Source organism: Strigops habroptila, chromosome 6 (genome assembly GCF_004027225.2).
Source record: "Strigops habroptila isolate Jane chromosome 6, bStrHab1.2.pri, whole genome shotgun sequence".
Classification (NCBI taxonomy): Eukaryota; Metazoa; Chordata; class Aves; order Psittaciformes; family Psittacidae; genus Strigops; species Strigops habroptila.
Genome location: NC_044282.2, coordinates 32,910,418 through 32,931,914, shown reverse-complemented (window position 1 = coordinate 32,931,914; position 21,497 = coordinate 32,910,418). Strand labels below are relative to the sequence as shown.

Here is a 21,497-nt window from a genome sequence, read left to right as displayed (position 1 = left end):
CAGCATGTTAACACTTCCTGAACAGCCTACTTTGCATTGCCTGATGGGAAGAGCTCCCCTTTCCCTAGTGATACCTGAGAACATGAGTTTGAAAACTGCCATGTTGTAAGGTTTTGGGTTTTTTTTTAGAGAAGAAATTGAATTCAGAAGCTTACTATAAATCATGGCTTAGAAATGTCCATTCGATTTCCAACATGATTTAAATATATATACATTAATTTAAAAGTTGAAAAAAAAAGATAACATGCTAATACAGCATGTGACTTCAAATTACTTTCAGAGATGGTTTCAATACCCACCTCCATACTGCAGGGTCAGGTCTTCAGGGCCAGCTATGTCATAAAATCCACAACTGGAAACTTGTTAAATGTACATCTGTATCAAATCATGTCATCATGAAGATCCTTGTGACCATTGACTTGCTTTCGCTATAGCTCCAGCTAGACCATGGAAACTCTGTCTAGAATTTTCCAAAGCAAATTTGACTTTTCAGGAGAGCCATGGGTATATGGCCTATTACGCCAGTTCAGCATGAACTCCTGGAGTACCAGTCACTCATGCAAATACACAAATCTGAGGAGCCATTGGTGTTGAGGTTACAGTAATGCAGTCTTTTCCTTGCAGCTGTCTTGAAAAATCTCTGGACACAGTGCCTTCATATTTCATGAGCTGTACAGATCCTTGGCAGAGGTCAGGATATTTCTGAAGTAGCTCATCAGCATCTCTGAGAAAGCTTCCAAAAATGCATGTGGAGCACTGGATAGGTACTGCTTAAAGCCATCTTACTCAGTTTGTCTGTCTTTTGTTCAGTGCCATCCAATTTCTGAGCTCCCGTCATTGCTAATCAGTTATATTTCAGTATTTTTAGATCAGGTATGGACACAAATTTTACAAGGTATGCAGCTTTTGAAAAATCCTTGTACTGCTTTACTCTGAAGCCTCCAAAAGAGATGAAAAGAATATAATCACTAATATAGGAAAAAGTATTTAACAGCTTTTCAAAGTAGTATTGTGAGCTGTAAGAATGTAAAGCCAAAAGAGCATTTTAACGTGAAATACGGTGCAGATATTTAAAACTAGGGTTTTATGGGTAAACAAGTAAATAGATTAGCCTCAAAAAACAAAGACTGCTTTTCCAGTTGGAAACTTTATTACCGCTAAGTTTAAAGCCTTGAGAATTGCTGGCCACTGGAAATCAGGCAGTTGGACACCATCTATTACTGCAACAAATTTGGTATGAGTGTTGTACTCTGTGTTTTCAGTGGTATCTTTGTGTATAATTAAGACATATCTGATTTTAACAGATGGATGGATATGAAAGCAATAGCTTTCTGATGCATATATGTGATTTCAAAAAATCTTACTGGGCAAATACACTTCAGAGCATTACGTTTTCCTAAACTTGTTTCATAGCTTTAGCATGTATAGTTCTTGCTTGCTCTCACTCTCTCCTTAGCATTAGAAGGAAGTGTTTTGAATAGCCTTTGATCATAAATTTGATTCCAGAGAGCTGTCTGCTGTGCTGACTTATTTTTGCCTTATTAGGTGATTTTTGCAGTTCCCAACTCCAGGAACTGTTGAGCTCCCTGGTTTTTCAATTCCTAAAGCTAAACGACAGCAGTTCAGTTTGGTTCTTGATAGAAAGCTCTGTGGCATCAAATTACCTTATGTGCAGTGACACTGCTTGGGTGTTATTTCCATTCTGGAAGGAATGGTGTATTAGTGACCGCTGTAGATTGTGTGCTGTTGGTGAGCAGAGATTTCATTTTTAATTAAAGAATCGTTGCTGTTTGAGGGGAGGGGGAAATTATGCTTTAGTCTGTCAGCTAGCCCATTTGAGGAAAGCTGTAGCATTGTCTTCTGTCCTCTTGTGGTTTGCTCAAAATCAAATTAGTACCTCTCAGTAGAACAGTAGTGCAAATGTGTTTTGGGAGCCAGATGCTAATGCTTGTACTGCTCGGCATCAAAGCCGTGGGCTCCTTCAGGCGAGTGACACTGGTGAGATAAGAGTGGGGGTGGAAGGTTATACCCTCTGGTATTTGCAATGAAACTGTAATAACCACCAGAACGTGGCCGGTCACGGGGCCCCGGCATGCAGCAGCCGCTATTGTGATGTGAGGTGTGGCCAAAGAAACCAGAGGTCACCGTCCATTTTATTAGGGGTCTGGGCTGCTGGGAGCAAAACCGAGGGTGGCACGGTGCCATGCAGGACAGGCTTTTGTTAGTGTGTTATGTAATGTGGAAGTAAGAAATAATGCAGTTGTTAAATAATGTGGTCGTTAAATGCAGCTCTTTGTTCCTTAATCAGAGATTCGTGAATACTCTAGCTGTGAGTCTGCCTGGCTCTGGGATTCTTAACAGTGTTTCAGAAGCCTCAGTCAGGACCTTACGACTTTGAAAGGGCAGGGGCAGGCTGGAGGATTCTACTCCAATTGTTCATAAATTATATTTGTTGGGTTCTTTCTGTGAGATTTCTGTGGCACATAGATTCCCCCCCCCCCCCCCCCCCTTCAGGGCTAGAGAGTGAGGGCTAGAGACTATCAGATTTGAAACGAATATTCTGAGCTTTTTGCATCTCATCAGAAAGTAGGGCTTTAAGAAAAATATCCGTTATTGCAAGACTTAACATTGTACAAGTTGGCAGGAGTGTGTTGCAGGAGATAGGATAATTGGGGAGGAAGGAACTTTCTCACTGTACTGCTGTGCTGCAGCATTGTACAGCTTGCCTGACACATTTTGCTTAGTTTTGTTTGTCATCTTTTGAGGAATTAAGATATTAGACTTCAAATACTAGATTTTGGGTCTGATGAATCATTAATCTGTATTAGGATAATTATGGATACCTTTCTTACTGTACTTCATTTAATTTATATATAGCAGTATTTTCTCCTTGGCTAACAGCTTTTATTACAAGTAGTGCATGAGATTTTTAGAAAAATAAATTTAGTTTCATGCAGTAGAAAATTATATGTAGTACAGATTTTACAGAGGTTATAGATTATAGTCTCGGCTGCTGTGGTTCGTGACCTATTAACTATTAACTGTCCTTTGCGGTTTTACTGGTACATGAGATGTATTATGCATATAATTACTTAAATAACTCCAACTCAGATGGGCATTTTTAATGTCAATGAATATACTTCTCCCAAAAAACCTTTTAAAATTATAATGTAGGGTTTATATTCCGAATTCCATGTAAATTGTTTGGTTTTTTGGTGTGTGGTTTTTTTTTTTTACTCATAGATACCAAGTTGTTGGGTATAAAACCTGCTTTTTTGTTCATGTAGTGACATTTTTCATAGATATTACAAAACAGAGTGTTGTGGGTGGGTTGTTTTTTTTGTTTTTTTCGATTCCCACTGCTATCCAGTGTTTATCAACACCTAAGATCCGTACTGTATGTTTCAAGTCTGAATCGATTAAATCCATGTGACATACTGAGGCTGGGCCAAGTTTTGTCTAACCAGCAGTCAGCACTGTTACTCTGACATGAGTCTCCCAAAATAGAAACACAAGAAGTCAAACAAGTAAGTGGAAGGGCACTAAAAGAAAAAGTGCTGTTAATTCCACTGTTGACTTTCTGTCTAATGGATTCTTGTTCCCAGGCCACGCTAAGTAAAGCAACTGGCGCGGGGTGTGTTTCTGCAGATGGCTCAGCAGTGACACACAGGGCCCAGCTGGTTGACAGGTGTTTGATTTGTATTTAACAAGTACCTCACGCCAGCCAGATTTTTCTGTTGTTACAGATACTAGGAAGCCAGTCAGCTGATGCTTTTTCTGCATAATTAACACCCCTTTCACTGCGCTCCCCTTTTGTTGTGAATGGCAGTTCTTCTGATTTTCCCCTATAAATGATGATAACATCATTTTTGTTTGTAATAAGAAAGACACTAAATAGGAGAAATCATTTCATAGTTGAATTAGTCAATAGTTGTAACCCGTTACCTTTACATATGGAAGAGGCAAAACGTTTTATTTATAGCTATTAACAGTAAGACCTCAAGAAATATTTCTTTAGCTGTCGACTGCTTAGAATGAAAATTCCCTCAAAGAGTATGCATGAAAGGATAATGCCAGATTTCTGTCATATAGCTGTTACACTCTGTGTTCCTGTGTCTTCCCATAACATAAGAAGGACTTTCTTGTACAGCGTAGCACATACGAGCGTGGAGTAAAAGAAATTTGCTGCCCAGAGGAGCATACAATATTGACAGAAATGCACCCAAGGCTGTGAGGGAAGAGTGAAGGTGGGAAACTGCTAAACAGATGAGAATAAATAGTGTACAGTGCTATTCCTTATTGATTTTGCTGTAAGCTACATAACAGCACACTGCGTAATTGGAGAGAGATTGTCTCAACTGTGGCCGGTTTATTTAACTACAGTTTGGGGGGTTTGTTTTCTTTTAATAACTGGGAGTGGAGGAAATTAATGATCTTTGTGGCGTTTGTTAGTGCCATGATAGCAACTGCTGGCAAAACCAGCAGTGGAAATAGTAGAGTATCAGGATGCTGTTATAAATCATCTTTGATTAATGTGAACTCTCAGAGCTTTAGCCAGTGGGATGTGTAATGTGGCAGTTACTATGGCCAGTTTGTCTGCTCCTCCCCTCCCTGTCCCATTTCTTCATGCTTTTATCTGAGCATTTTTCTTTTCTGCTAAAAAATCCATGAGGTGGAAGAAGGTGAGACTACAGGAACTGTTAACAAGAATGTGTGGCTCTTTGCAGTGACAGGGTTATAATGCCGGTGTTGTGAAATAGCCAGAAGAAATACCACTCTGTAGAATATAGTGTACCAGCAGTACTTCTGCTGCTGAACCTCAGACGAATGAGGAAGGAATGCAGCCAGAGAAATGGCTGTCAGAGTATAAATAAACTCAGTTTTAGTGAGAGAATGATTAGAAACTCATGTAGAGATTCTGCGTCCCTTGAATAGTGGAGTAGCTTTCTCTCTGGGTCAGGCATCCCACATGTGGTATATGGAGTAGACTAATGAGCCTCAAAGAGGTTAAGACAAGGGCCTGAAAGGAAAAGTTACAACTCTACTAGACTGAGATGTCACTGTTCTCCACAAAGGTGCTCAGAATTAATAGTAATTGATAGTAATTAATAGGGTACACCTGGAGATTTACCTTTAGGGATCAGTTCCTAGGCCTCCTGTGCTGACAGTAGGTCCACTGATCCCAGATTCACTGGTCTGTTGGAGTCCTAGTAACATAGCTGGTATATCCACTTCATCCAAATACTAGCCTGCCTTCAAATACATCAAATGTCAAAAGGCATTGTTTTTGAAGTGAGGAGGTATATTTCTCAGTAAAGTCTTAAACTTCCAAGTGGAAATGGATACATGGAAAGTGTATCATGAACTGCTTTATTTATCAATAGTTTATAGGAGATTTGTGGTTAGACAAGCACACCAACAACATGGTTTTTCAGAAAAAGTACTCATCTGAGTTCCTAGATTAGAAATTCCAGCCAATATGTGGTCTGTTCATTTTTGATTCACCTTAAATCCTTAGTTTTGCTACTGCTTTTTTGCATTTTATATCTGTGAGGTTAGAGTTAATAGTATTTAATGGTCTGTGGGACAGATCTTTGTTAGTGTAAACCAGCATTTGTACCAACTGAGAATTTGCCTACTGAATCTTCAGGTTCTGGAAATGGATGATGATGATAATTCCTGCATTAATGAATAGCCTCTGACATCTAAGAGGTTGACCAATGCTGTTTGCCTTCCTAATATAAACTTGGGGCTCCAATTATTATGGTGAATATGGTAGTCATAACATATTTTGTTATTTTGAAAAGAGCTTGGCATTTCATTAATATTGGATAATATGTTTTAACTTATATTTAGCATTATTGCATTTCAAATATTATTTTAGCAAGGCCAATTAGATTAATTTCCACTTCTGCTGAAACTTTAATAGAATTTAGATTTGCTTTAAAGCCATGTTAAGGCTGGGTTAACAATAAATCAACAGATGGTGTGTCAGGCAGTTTTTCTTTTGACGGACCTGCCGTAAGGGAAAAAAGACATAGTTGCAAAAATCTATTAGTTGTTCATGAGTATAACATCACTTCAGAATTTTTTCTACTGTGTTGCTTCAGATTGGCTGAACTAGGGATGTGATCATTACCTTGTACTTAGCACTGGTGAGGCTGCACCTCAAATCCTGTGTTCAGTTTTGGCCCCCTCACTACAAGACAGACGTTGAGGTGCTGGAGTGTGTCCAAAGAAGAGCAACAAAGCTGGTGAAGGTTCTAGCACACAAGTTTAGAGCTGGGGGAACTGGGTTTGTTTCGACTGAAGAAAGGAGTCTCAGGGGAGACCGTATCACTTTCTACAACTACCTGAAAGGAGGTTGTAACGAAGTGGGCGTTGGTCTCTTCTGCCAAGCAAGAAGTAATAGGGCAAGAGGAAGTGGACTCAAGTTGTGCCAAAGGAGGTTTAAATTTTTCCAGGGAAGGAAAAAATTCTTAATAGAAAGGGTTGTCAAACATCGGAACAGGCTGCCCAGGGAAGTTGTTGAGTCACCATCCCTAGAGGTATTTAAGACATGTAGGCATGGCACTTAGGGACATGGTTTAGTGGTTGGCTTGGCAGGGCTATGTTAATGGTTGGACTTGATGATCTTAAAGTTTTTTTTCCAACCTAAACAATTCTTGATGAAGAAGGTCAAGAAGGCAGCAGTTGTCACTTCTTCAAGGACATGCGATAGCAGTGAATTCCACTTGTATTTGCCAAATGCAGAAAGAACACTTACTGACAGTAGAGGCTCTGCTTCTGCTCATACTTTTTTTTAGGGTATAAAAACAGCTCCTTGACATCTATCATAAAGGCTTCAGTCAGTTCATTGTCAGATTTCAAAACTAAAATAAAAAAAAGGCAATAATGCCAGCCTGCAGCCTGTAGTTATGCACAAAAACAAATGGAGTGATCTTTTCATCCTAGGTTTTTCAGAACAACTTCTCTGAGTTCTCACACCATGTGTATATAATTTGTGAGAGCAAAATATAACACAAACTTTTGTCTTATGCACTTTATTTGTGAAATGTGTGCTCTATGTATTTGAGCATAGAAATCGTGCGAGTTGCCTGCTTTTTAAGACATGGTAATAGTACAAAAGGAAACAATGCCAACTAAAGAGAGTGCAGTCTGGAGTAAGGAGCCCTGTGGCCATGTTCTCTGAAGCTCTGATCTGTGTCTGGCTGCTGATTGATTAGTTTGCAAGCAAAGCACCAAAACCTAAATTTTCAAGTGTTTAATTTGGAGTGCATTAACGTCAAGTTGACAAGGTTTGTCAGTCTTGTCCTGAAGATGAGTATAAGGAGGGTTTGGGAATGAGGAAAAATTGATACCTCCTGGCTTCAGATTGTATTATGAGGTGCAACTGAGTACTATAGCGCTTTCTTAATTGCCTTTCTCTTGAGCAACTACGCAAAAAAGCCGCAGGAGCCCTGATCACAAGGACACGAGTCCTCTGACCAGTCCTTACCCGTTTGGCCAAACCATGGTGTACCTGCTCTGCTGGGGCTGCTGTTGAAGCAGGACAGAGCAAAGGAAACAATATGCCTGTCACAAGCCCTTCATCCAGTTATTTCAAGGAAGGATTTTATGGTTGCTCACATGGATCAAGGATAGCACTAAGCAAGTGTACTGGTAATTCAGCAGTAACCAAGTGGGACCAAAAGGGTAAGTAGAACCCAAAATGTCGTGTTAGCAGAAACTTCCTTACATGACTAATCCAGGAGATTCATGGGGCAAGTCTTGGCAAATATCAGCTGAATATATTTTTATGTAATTAATATTCTTTCAGGTGATCCTAACCTTTTACAGGAGCCTGATTAAAGAAATAAAGAAATATTTGAGTAGGCTGAGGAAGGTGTCACATAATGGAGTGTAATTGGTGTGGGATTTTTATTTGTTGAAGACAAAGCTTTGCCCTTGCTGGTGGCTCTGGACTGACTCGGTATGTGCTTCACAAGGGGGGATGCTGCTCGAGCCCTCTGACAGTACGTTCTTGAACATTACACTCCATTTCTGCAGTGCTAAAAATAGTTGTCCTCATTTTAAAACACCGGGCTATTAGATTATTCCAAGGGTCTGGCATACTCAGGGTAATGGAAGGCACATATCCATAAATTATCAAAACAGTAAGTAGTGTTTGACCATGCTGATTTTACTTCTATTAAGATGAGTTTCCTTCCTAGTAACCCTGGAGTACCAAGCCTATTCTGTAAATCAAGCTCCTGGCAGTGCCCCAGTAAATTTAAAAATAAAGAGGAAAATGTTTGGTTTTCATATTGAGGTTGGAGAAGCATCTGACTGCTTCTTGGTGGTTTTGGGGTTGGGGTTTTGTTTTGTTTTGTTTGTTTTGTTTTAATTATGCATTTTTCAGATATTATTTTGCAAAAAGTATTTTACAGAAATTATTTCTCTTTCCGAGCCTTGAAGAGAATATAATGAAGTTCCAGCATGTTGGCCATTATAAATCCTATGAATGCCTAAAATGTTCCAAATACCAAAACACATTCCAAGTGATTAATAACAAGTTTCTCTCAACTTTTTTTTTTTTTAATTAATGTGATGCCTAATTAATTTTTGGCACCATATTGTTTGGCAGTGCAAGTATCCAATGCACCTAATAAAGGTTGCATATTTGTATATTATGATAGCCTCTTTTTTTTTAATGTGAAAGTCTCTTATTTAGGGGGAAAAAAATATCTAAATGTGGAAATCAAGGTATTAAAAATCAATGTAAATGCATTCAAAGAAAGTTTCTAAGTACGCAGATACACAGTGTCTTACTCTAACTTAAAAACCCTTAGGTATAAACCGAATCGCTAATTTTATAGGGTGTTATTATTATCATGCATAATCAGTACATGATAAATATGTTAAGAACCATGATTATAAATACACTGCTCATTTCCAAAATACTTAAAGCAACCACAGGATCAATCATTTTAGATTTTATAAGCATCAGTATTGATCTAGGAGGTTATTTTTGCATTGTTGTGTTGAAGGGATAATCATTTGTGTAACGGTGATTAAACAGTGCAAGGCAAAACATCTACAGCTTGTCTCCACAGAAAAACCCAACAACAAACCACAACAGTTAATGTGGGGTTTATTTCTAGTTTACAGTGCTCCAATATAGCAGGGAAGATGAAATATTACTGGGTAAATATTAATGATGAAGAATTTTTCTGAATTCATGCTGTAAATCTGGAGAAAATGAAGGGCTAAGGATTACTTGTAATGATTAATCAGAATTTTCCCCCAGCATGCTAGCATCTATTTTTACAAAGGGGAGCTGGAATGAAGATGTTGTTAACTCTATCATGAGTGGAGTTAGAAAAATGCCATTTTAACAAGCTATTTTAAGCTGTATTTTAATTGTTGTAGATCATGAGTGCTTTGTATTTATTTGTTTAATTACTTGTATCATTTTGATGAGTAATTGTTCTTTTATTGTCTCTTTCTGTTGTTAAGAGAGATTGGAGTTTTTCATTTGTTCTTTTTTTGTGTCTGTGAGACATTTGTCTTCTGCTTGGCTTGGAATCAAACAAGTTAACTTTCGAAACTTTCTTTTGTGGCTGAATCCTGGCTTGGCTAGATAGCTGAATTGGATGGTGTACGAGTTACAAGGGCAAACTTCTGTCCAGGAATTAACAGCCATGAATCGAATGGAGAAAGCATTTAATTTTAGATTACTATAGTAAGTCTTCTAAGCTCCCACTTGATGTAATATGAACAAGGATGAATTCTTCTATTAGAACTTTAGATTCTAATAGAAGCTCAGTAACCTTAGATTTATTGAAACCAAAATTAATGTACTTCACTGTGGCATATTTCATATAGATGGAGGGTGGTTCTTCTTAGCGTGGCAGAGCCTAGTTCTCACTAGGTCTTTAACTGTTTAACATGCTTTGCTAAGAAGGAATGGAAAAGGAAACTGCCGCAATGTTTTATATTTTAATTTAAACAAGATACTAGGTTTTTGACTATATCTTTTTCTTGGAAATCCCTGTAGTAAATGCAGAATTGCATTGTCTGTAGCTTTCAACTCAGAGCTATTGATTTATATTTTTCTCTTTTGTTCAATTTGTCCTTATTCAGATATTGAAGGTGAAGTTTATCATGTTACTCAGCTTGGATAGTTACCTTTAAAAACATTTTTTATTAGCAAGGTGCTTGTTTTTACTTAATGCTTAGTTGATGAGCATAACTTTTAAGTATCTGGTTTCTTGAATAGAATTTACAAACTCAAATCAGATTAATTTTCATGGGCAATGCAAGGGGAAAGTCATTTATGGGTCAGGGAATGACTAACAGTCAACTGTACAGCTGACTGGTTTTGCTCATGGAGTAGAGAAGGGAATAATTTAACAACATACACAGAACATTCATTTAGGGAGTAGGAGAAACAAATTTTTGTCTGCCTCATTGCATAGGATGAAGATTTGTGTTTCCTCCTGCCCAATAGGCTGGGCAGTCTCCTGGAGTCAAGGGAAAGATCTGAAACTCTGCTTTGAGCAGAGCCTAGAAACCAGCAGTCAGCTTAGTATATGCAACTCCCTGTGGGACCTAGCAGTTTAAGCATAGATCCCTATGGGCTCAAGCGCTTAATAGGGAGAGACTGGAAGATGTGGCACCCTTGTTGGGATTTTAGGTACCTGAGTAGTATGCAAGTGTCTTCTGAAGTATTTTTTTCTGAATCAGGGCCTGCAATAAAACTTAAGAAAGATTCTCATGGGATCTAAACTGAAGCAATCTACGCTATATCTGCTGCGTAATTGAATAACCTGTAATTGTTAATTATGTAATATTTTGAAAGTGAAATGCATTTTAACCAAATATAAGCCAATACACATAAACAAACCTAGAGATCAGTTCAGATCTTCTGTAGAAAAGGAATGAGAAACAATACATGTCCAGATGTCTTTTTCTCTTACTTTAGCTCACTCATGAGTTAGGTCTGTAATACGATGGCTATGTACATTTTGTTTCAGGGGGAAGCTGGCTTTGTAGGTGCTCCTGGCGTACCTGGTCTTACTGGTTCCAAGGTAAAATAAATAAATAAACCACAAACAACAACAAAAAAACAGTCTCATTTTATGCATTTTCAACATCTTTTTTGCCAGGTGTCCAGTATCTACATAAATTGTACTGGAATTACATATCCAATTTGTGAGTTGTATAATGTGATAGAGGAACTTCACTATCAGTTTCTAAAGGGTGTGTGGCAAGGTGGCACAAACCTGCCTCTTAGCATTATTTTGCATTAAGAGCGGTTGCCTAAGCCTCAGAACTGTGCAGGTCTTTCCAGCCACAAGGTAGCAGATTCAAAAATCTGAAATTTGAGAGTCTCATGATCTCATCGAAATGAGATGAGGGATGGCACTGCTGCTGCCACTCCTTCATCTGAATCTTTTTCTCCTCTCCAGAGGTGGAATATTGTAAGAAGGACAGAACTTGCAAAAGGAGACATCTGTATTACAGACCTTGCTGGTAATATTTGTTAAAGTTGCCTTACTTTTTTCATGGCCAGATTTTGTTTTCTGTTGATTGCAGCTGTGTTTAACTGCAAGTATTTGGAATGAAGCCTCAATGTCACATATGTCTGTCCAGCTAATTCCTTTTAGAAAATTGGAGGGGAAATAGTTCTGCTGCTTCCACAAATTAAGGGACTACACGTAAAACTCCACATTATTTTGTTCATACTAAAATTTGAGAAAGTGTTCTGCAGCATGACCTTGATGCAAAGGCCTGGTTTGTGTATATTTAGGGCAGATACTTCCTGTAATACAGCACGAAGGGAAGGAAGGAACTTATTTTCTGCAGATGAGGTAGCCAGCATTGAGTTCTGCAACATGCTTACCACAATCTACCAATTTATAAGTTTGAAGCCAGGATCTCATGGACTTGTACTGCAGGCGTATTTAAAACATTGACAATCAGATCAGTAATCCTGCAGTATCAGGATGAGTAGTCAGTGTTTGTCCATGAAAAAGCTTGTATGAAATGTTTTGTCTAACTTAGTATGAGAATTCTGCCACAGAGAACTAAAGTCAGTAATAAATGTGTTATTTTTCAACTTCTGCATTTTTATTTCTGCAACATTCAAATTCTTTGAATTTGTAACTTACCAGTGGCTGATACTGTTATATTTTTAATACATCAAGTGAAAATTACCTAAACTTCTTTCTCTACGCTTTCTGTTGACCGTATATCTTATTTTCACTAATCCGAAATATTTATTCTAAATTAAACTCTGTGCAAAAAATCTGGACACTTTCTGAAAAACGAGGAGTTACTTAATCACCCCATACGTAGATACAGGCAGAGAACAGACTGGTTGAGCAGCAGCATTGCTGAAAAGGACTTGGAGGTAGACGTGAGGTTGAATTATGAGCTAACAGTGTTCTACTGGGGAGAAAGTGAACCACATGTTGGACAATGATAGTAAAATCTGAAGCTGGCAGATCAGGGGAAGATATTTTCCCTCCTTTGCTTGGTGGTGCTGCATCTGAAATGCTGTGTAATGTTTGGGGGTGTTTTTCACCCTCAGTTCTTCAAGAGATGTGAAGAAACCAGAGAAGATCCAGCAGGGAGCTAGGGTATGTTCAGGGGCTTAGATAACAAGACCTTTGAGGAGAGTTTCAAAGTGCTTAAGTTTGTTGAGTCTGGCAAAGAGGAGGCCAAGGAGCAGTCAAGACTGTCCTGCAGGTGTAAGGAGCCCAGCTGGCTGATCTTCAAGAACAGATTCCTAAAATCCCAAGAACAGTCCATTATAATGTAACGGGAGTTGAGCGGCTAAGGGAGAAGGTCAGCATGGATGAACAAGGAGCTCCTGACTGAGATCACACACAAAAAGGAAGTAAACAGTTAGAAGCAGGGGTGAGCTACCCAGCAGGAATACAGAAACATTGCCAGAGCACGTGGCAGTGGAGTTAGGAAGCCAAAAATTCGTCTGGAATTGAAACTAAGGGATTTGAAGTTCAGTGTAAAGGGCTTCTGCTAACTGCATCTGTAGAAAAAAACGAGGCTGAAGAAAATACTGACCCACTCCTTAATGAGGTGGGGGATGTGGAAAAGCCTGAGTGTACCTGATGCTTTTTTTGCTTTGGTTTTCACTAACAAAGTTTGCCTTCAGGCCTCTCAGGTTACTTAAATCTCCTAGCAGAGTGTATGAGAATGAACCGCTGCCCACTGAAGGGGAAGAGGGTGTTAGGGAGCACTTAAGCTAGTTGGACATTTGCAAGATACCAAACAGTACGCATCCAGGGGTGTGGAGGGAGCTGGCTGATATCACTGCAAGGCTGCCCTCTGTCATTATCAAAAGATCATGATGACTAGGAGAGGTCTTGGATGACTGGAAGCAGGCAAACATCACATTCATCTGCAAGAAGGATCCAGTGAACCGCAGGCCAGTCAGCCTCACCTCTGTTTTATGACCAAGTTTAAATCATGCCTGACCAACCTCATTGCCTACTCTGGTGACTGTGTGGGTTAGGGGACATCAGTGGATGTTGTATACCTTGGGTTCAGCCAGGATTTCAGCACAGTCTCCAGTCATATCACTGTAGTTAAATCTGCAAAATAGAGACTGGATAAATGGACAATAAGGTGGTGGAAGATTAGTCAGATTGTTGGGCTCAAGGGTGGAATAACCGCTATGCAGTCCAGCTGTTATGTAGTAAGTAGTGTCATCCCTCCTGGAGTGATACTGGGGCCAGTATTATTTAGTGTCTTATTAATAACCTAGATGATGGATTCTCAGCAAGTTCATGGATGTTAGCAAATACAGGAAAGTAGTCAGTCCACTGGAAGGTGGGGCAAGAATGATATTCAGTGGGACCTCAGCGTGCTGGAGAAATGAACTAATGCAGAACTCATGCAGTTAATCAGAGGCAAACATGACGTCCTGCCTTTGTGAAGGAAATAGCCTCATGCAACAGTGCAGTCTAGGTTCTAAATTGCTAGAAAGCAGCTCTACAGAAAAGGAGTTGGAGTCCCGCTGGGTGTCCTGGTGGTGGTGAAGGCCAACATCTTGGGCTGCCTTAGCAAGAACATGTTCAGTACGTCAGGAAGAGCAGTTATTCTTGATATAATATAGTCAGGCTGCAGACTATTTGACAAAGATGTTAACATGGTAAGGTTGTACATTAAGATCTTCTGAGCTAAATTATCAAATTGGAGCTGGAAGAACATTGTAACAGGTCTTTTTATTGAAAAGTCATAAAAAAAATAGTCTGCTGAGCTTGAGTTAATATTTCAAAATTCACTCCTGTGTATTTTTGTTGTTTTGTTGTTTGTTTTTGTTTATGGTTTGGGTTTGGGGGGGGGTGTTTCCTAATACTTGGGTAGTTAGAGATGGTATTTAAAGTGAAAGGAATGAGTTTTCTTTCTGTAAGTGATATCTATATGTTTTTCTGAATTGTTCTGGGTTTTGTGGGCCTTCACAGCTGACTAGTCATATTTCAAAATTAAAATGAAGGTATTAATAGGAAGAAATGTATTAAAACTGATTCTGCAGAAGAATAGCAGGACTGCAATGAGTGACTTTAGTGTCAGTGAATAGTTCAGGACTTTTGAATCCAAGAAGATTCCTTAGGCTGAAGGGAAAAATGTTTGGCTGTTAGTCAACAAAACTGTGGACAGCCATGTCTATTTTTCATAGAGGTTTCACACCTTTTTGAATGAGTGACAATCAGTATCCAAATAATTTCTTCTTTTTTTAATCCCATACTAAAAACTCAGTGCAATAAAACTATTTTAAAGAATTAAATTATTTGAAGAATGTTTATGTTTGAGATCTTTAGTTTATTGGTTTTTGTTCCAGGGTGAACGTGGCTTTGCTGGTAGTAAAGGTGAAGAAGGTGAAAAGGTAAATTATTTTGTCCATGTTACAATTTTTTCAATTCAACAATTTGATTTAAGGCCAACCAAGCAGAGCTGTGTTCTGAAGGTCTTCCTTGACTCTTTCATGAATAAAATTCTTACTGTTTTGCTATGCAGATGCTTAAGAGCAAAGACATTTTTGTACATGTTAATCAGTGACATCAGTGCTTCTTTTAGAATACTTGATTTTTTTAAGAAAAGATTGAATAATGAAGCTGAACAGAACCATAGCCACTGGACTCCAGTAATGTTTACTGCTCTCTTGTTTCTATGGTAACTAGTAAATGTTTATTTATACAGTATGAAATGTATGATGAGATGATGTGTAGGCATTTATAGTACTTAATTACTGCTTTTAGACATTAAAAATATACTTTTTTACGGCTTACTGTGTTGATTGTAACTACTAAATATTTTACACATTTTTTCCTAAGAACGTAAGTTCACTGCAATAGCAAAATTTAACATTTGCTACGTCATGACTGACTGCTAATTTTAAAAGGTTAATTTTCATTTGTATACTTCCATGTGCCTACGCAGTAGTTAACATGAGGTTTGTCTCCTGCACGCATCTGACTCAGAGTGATTTGACTTGACTGCCAGTGCCCAAGCTGAATGCAGGCGCATTTACCTCTTTCTCAGGCTTGAAGTTCAATCTCTTTGCCTGATGGACTGGTGTGTTGCCCTAAGAACATTCTTAGTCTTCCAGCACCTTTAAGATGTAAATTCCAGGAGAAGCCTGCCTTTATTCTTTACCAGTGGGTACTGGAAATGGAGCTTGAAGCAGCCTGTCCTAATTGCAGGTGCTTTCCAGGAGCCAGGAATAGTTCAAAAGCTTGTACATTAAAATGGGAACTAAACTGGCCCCATGGAAGGCTGTCTTGGCTGGCAGAATAATGGGTCACTCTAGATAACGCAACCTAATGTTTTGTGGCTCTAGACAAGTGGGTCTTCACAGGTCATCAAAGGCAAGTATGTGTTGAGGGACAAGTGGAAGGAAAACACCTGTTCTTTGATTAGCTACTAGGAATTAAAGTAATGATGGTGATAGTTTATGTTGAAACTTCAGCTCCTAACCATGTTGCTGCCTGGTTACCGCTTTTTCATTAGTTTTGGTTGAGTTGGATTAGGCAACCTGAATTAAGACTCTCGGATTATAGCTAGTTTCTCTGTGCTTCAGCTCACTGTCTGAAAAAGGTGCAGAAAAGCATTTCTGCTTTTGTGTGCCATGACGATGAAGAACACCACATACTGCTATTCTGGCGATATTTAAAATGAAGAAAATGGAGAATAGGTGGCAGCTTCTAAATTTAAAATGTGCACTATATTTGTGAGTTATGCTGTTTCAGATATGAATGTAGTCACTCACCCACTCTTCAAAAGTGTCAGCCAGCTTTCCAGTGTTCATATGTTTAAAGAAAGCTTGTTACGGATTAACAGAATTTAAGCAGTTTTAAAATTGATGAGGTGCTTTTTTTTTTTTTAGAAGAAAGTATTCTAGTAACCAGGAAGGAAGAAGTATCAGAAGTAAAAACCAGAATCCATAGCAACTAGCATTTATAATGTGAAGATTCAGCCTCTAAAAAAACCCACTTGTTAAGCGTGAGTGTTTGTAACTCCACCAACAGATCTTATTTCCTTGGTGGTATCATTATTCATCAGTTCTGAAGGGCTTGCGGATTTTTTCTTCCTTTTTTTTTTTTTTTTTAGTTTTTGGTCATAATTGCGGTGCAGCTGTGCTATGCTTCCCCCGAGTTTTATGAGTAAATTGTGTTTGGACACAGACACGTGGTTCCAGCTGTTGCTGCCTCTCTCTTTGCTTAATTTCCCTTATTTTAAGGCAGAGATAAAATGACCCAGCCACTGGTAGTCACATTTTTGTTACGTAGAAGCTGAGTTAGCACATTTGGACCTTTTTTTTTCCTTTCCTTTTTGTCTTGTAACTTCAGAAATTACTTTTAAATTAATTTAATCTTTTAATTATTAATAATGTATTCAGCTATCCTTAAAATTAAAGGAAATATACAAATGGAAGGATCTTTATTTGCCAGTGATTACTCAAGCATAATCTAGGACAGTCTCATGAGAAGCTACACGTCATGATTTGTGAGGAAAGTGTGATTTAGGTTATGGGAAGTAGGTCTCAGCCTGGGCTTTAGCAGTTACTCAATTTAGCCTTAATTCAAATAGTTATTAAAGAACAACATGCTGAGTTTCCAGTTACTGAACTCCAGCATTAAAAATGTATCAACACCTTTTCATTTTAACGTAGCATCACAAAATAAAATAGTTGTACTAATTTTGGCATAACAACATGATTAAAAAGCTTGGAACCTAAAATTTGTTTTTTTTTCCTAATACAAAAAACTGCCTCGTCTTGCATATTAAGGAACAAGATAGTGTTTGCATGCCCTGTCTTGCATATCACTTAGTGTGAGGCACAGCTGCCTAAACACGGGATATTTGCCATTCCAGACTCTGCAGAAGTACATTAAAATGAACAATCCTATATTTTTGTTTTGGTGACCATATCATTCCATGGGATTGAATGCTTGAAACCAACTGTCTTATACCTCTTGGTTCACCAAACCAAACAAGTTGACTATGGCTTTTATTGTACTACATTCTACTTTGGCAGACCAAGCTCTGGGGACACCAGACAGATGTGAGGCATATGAGGTGAAAGTGAGTGGTTGTATGTAAATTAGGAAGCATCCATTTAAACTGTTGCGGGAGATTCTTTTAGGCAGTTTAAAGGTTTCTTTGCCACACTTGGTTCTCCTTGAGGAATCCAGAAGTCTTGTTTTGCCTTTCTCGTTTATTTTTTTGGTCTTGATTGAACTCGGTTTGCTGTTACTGAAGCCAGTAGTGGTAAGGGAAGCTACAGACTGTGTGTGGAGGTTTTATGCTACAAGTTTTCCCTCCGTGGGAAATATACTCTCATTGTAAATATTATTTAAATTCTCCTTTGTATTCTGTTTTCTTTTTGTTACATAGCAAATGACATTGTCTTATGTGGTAGTCTAATAGCTGCAACAAAAACATTGGTCTACCATTCAATAGCATGACTGAAAAAGTATATGCTGACAGCAGTTTTCGTTGGTTTGCTGCCAGGAGGTCAGACTATATCATATGGATCCATCCTCCGTCTAATTGTAATTAATTGTAATCTGTTCAGAAATGTAGTTTTATGGTATAGGATAGAAAGGATGAGTATCATGCTTTATAATTATAGGAAGTCAGGAGAGATTGATGATGGCTAGAAAAAAGCTTTAAAATCCAGAATGTTCTTGGCAAATCAGAGATGTAGCCTGAAAAAAAAAAAAAAAGGGATCCAATGCAGAAGGAACAAGTGCAAGGAACTACCTATGGGGGAGAATAAAGCTGAGCTGCAAAAAACCAAATCAAAAACCTGAGGATTATTTTGATAAGAAGCTGAACACACATAAATGGAGTCAGGGAATTGCAAATGAAAGACTTTAGGATGTTTTAAAGTGAAATGTTGTCTGCAACACTAATCAAATAGTCCTCTTCTATTTGGTACTGGTAAGGCTTCAACTTAAAGCATTTTGAGAGCACTGAGTATGGCTGGTGCTCAGGAACATACAACCTTTGAGGAAGGATGGTACGAATGAAGATTACTTAGTGTAGAGTCAGCTAAAAAGAAATATGTAAACAGTCCTCAAATACATAACACTGCTGTAAAGAGGAAGAAAGTGGTATATTTGCTGTGGCTGTAGCGTGTACAAAGCAATGGGCTGAAAGTGAAGCAAGGGAAATGCTGTGTAGCCATTTGACAGATATCCTAGTTTCTTTTTAATGCCTAGTTAATACTTTTCTGATACAGCACAGTAAAGCTCTGGAATAGGTTGCCCAATGTGGTTGTGCAACCTCTTTTCCTTGAGGTTTCCAAGACCAGCCCTGAGCAACCTGGCCTTGACCCCATAGCTGAACACTGCTTTGAGCAGGAGGTTGGACTAGAGACCCCCTCCTGAGGCCATGTCCAGCCTCAGTTATCCCATAATTTTAGGAATAGTGAACATGCACGTGATATTTTTCTGATTTCCGTGTTTTTATGTGGATTTGTAATTTGGAGAATAATAAAAAACTGTAACGTTTTGGGTTTTTTTTTTGTTTGGTTAAGGTTTTTTTTTTTAATGTTGGTAGGGGTGGGATTTGAATGTACTTTTAATTTACAGTATGGACAAATATTGTTCACCAGAATATGTTATAGGCAGATATTTTTCTTTTTAAGATGTGTATATACATTCACACACTCTTATTTTGGAACATCACATCTGGGGGTGACCAGTGCCCTTCCTTAAATATCCAATCATCTGTCAGCTGATGCTGTCTTCCTTATAGAAGCTGTCATAGAACACTTGTTTGAGCTACATTGTACATGGTTGCTTGGATGATGGGTGTGTATACTGTGTATACATTCACTGGTTTTGGTTTAGGATTACTGAGACCCTACAATACAGATAGTTACAAAATAAATTGTTCAACATAAATGAAATCTAAGGGTGTCTTCAAAATTTAAGGAGCAAAAAAGGAGAATCTTAAAATTTTATTACTATGAAAATTGCCATGCAGCTGTTGGGTTGTCTGATCACAGTTCCGTTCATGTGAGCTGTGGCAGTTCTCCTAGCTGAATCCCTGTTTCTAACTCAGAGGCAAGTAAGGTATGCTGTTATGTAGACTAAATCTCAGTACTTAGCTGATGTCTTTGAAGACTCAAAAGTTGTGAGTGGTAGAGTAGGAGGATAGCTGTGCTCTGGAGAGGGACTCTTCAGTTGCAGTTTTCCTTGACTCGGTGCTTTCCTTTATAAAATATATTTCCTTCACATCTCACACTTGAAATAGAGGATTTTAAAACAGGATGTCATTGAAGCTGAGCTATGTAGCAGTACATGTACTGTCATATGCACTTGTAAACACTTGATCTTTGCTAAAGTTATTATTTCACTGTAATTCTTTGATTTATATTTCTCAGTAAAATGACATAAATAAAAAAGCTGGATGAATTAGACTAAGGGAAACTTTGGGAGTAAAACCATAGTGATAGTCATTCATTATTTCCAGTTTCATCCTTTTATCTTTACTTTTTGTATGTTTTGATTGTGCTTTTGCCTGTGTATACATGTGAGGAGAGAGGAGGAGTCTGGGGCTTGTCCAGCCTAAATGTAGAAAAAATTGTCATCTGCTTCATTTTCTTCTAAAGGCAGGATGTTCTTTGTATATATTTACTATTTTGTGAAGTACAATTTGAATTATCCCAGGAAACAGGGCTTCCTCTATTTCCCTGAGAAGAAATTTTCTAATAGATCTTAGTGTCAAGAAGATTTCCTGGAGGTTCAGCATTTTCTACTTCATCCTATCACACCTAATAAAATACTCCTCTGTCTATCTTCCATCCATTCAGAACAGACAAGACTATAAACTTCCAGTGTGTCCCCAGGTGTAGTCTTTTATTTCACAGTCTTCAATATGCTTTTCTTAAATAAGCGTAAGTAAAGAAAAAGCAGTTGCCTTTCCTAAGTTGCTAGTTGAAATTAGTCATTATTTACTCTTTCTAGTATTTTGATGTCTCTACCATAAATCTCAGTAGTGAAACCAGTCCACATAAGAGCCGAAGTACTGGGGAAGCTTCCAATCTACTAGAGAAATAGAAGCTATTACTCATGGATAGATGACAGTAATGAACCTCAAAGGTCTATAATTAAAACTACTAAAAAATGAGAAGATAAGCAGTTAGTAACCCTCCTGTCTGTCAGTACAGCGCTTCTGTATGTCAGCTGTAAATTCTGCTAGAAATGCTTCAGTCTGAAAAAAAGGATGAGAAGACTAAATTCAGTAAGCTATGTTGGGAATAGTCCCTAGTCTATGCTAGGCTATTATATGGGGAAATGCTAATTAGATTCACTGAAATATCTGCAAGAGACCTTCACAGCTGGGGCCTATCAATTTAATGATGTTGATGACCAAGTTGCAGGTCCCAGCATCTATCATTGTTTAATTTACTTGCACATTCTCATTTGGTCAGATTAAAGGTTCATCATGCTCAGCATCCTGCTTCTGACAGCCAGAAGTGGTGCCCATGAGAAAGCATAAGGACGAAGCAAGCATGTACAGTGCTTCTCCCCATGTGCTCTTCCAGGCTCCAATTATGAGATTGCAATCTCAGCCAGATGTGTTCGGTGAATTTAGTAGCCCTCAATGGACTTTTCTACCATTAGTGAGTGAAGTTTTCCCCTGAATTCATGTAAACTTTAGGCATCTGCGATATCCTGTGGTGAGGAATTATGCTGTTTATCTTTTGTGTTTGAAGAACCATTTCCTTTTGTTTACTTGGAACCTGCTTCCTCTTAATCTAGTTTGGTGTTCCCTACTTCTGTTGGCAGACTCCTGTTCTCCTTTTCAGTATCAATCAAGAATCAATAAGCATCTTTCATGCATTCCTGAGCTGTCTCTTCCATATTGAAGAATACCAGCTTACTTAGTATCTCCTGCTATGTCAACTGTTCTATATTTGATCATCCTTACTAGCTGCTTCTGGATGTTTTTGAGTTCTGGTGTAGTGTTTA

The 21,497-nt window shown here is 38.3% G+C and overlaps 1 protein-coding gene across 8 annotated transcripts in view; it reads left to right on the top strand.

Annotated features, from left to right (window-relative positions):
• COL19A1 (collagen type XIX alpha 1 chain) overlaps positions 1 to 21,497 on the top strand; it is a 189,847-nt gene that overhangs the window by 50,444 nt on the left and 117,906 nt on the right. For 5 of the 8 annotated variants that reach the window (XM_030490407.1, XM_030490406.1, XM_030490404.1 and 2 more), the window contains 2 exons: positions 11,019 to 11,072; positions 14,852 to 14,896. The exons of 1 other annotated variant lie outside the window; for it this stretch is intronic. In XM_030490407.1, coding sequence (XP_030346267.1) covers positions 11,019 to 11,072; positions 14,852 to 14,896 — 99 coding nt within the window. The remainder of the gene's footprint in view (positions 1 to 11,018; positions 11,073 to 14,851; positions 14,897 to 21,497) is intronic. 2 more of the 8 variants (XM_030490403.1, XM_030490402.1) reach the window with 2 other exon arrangements.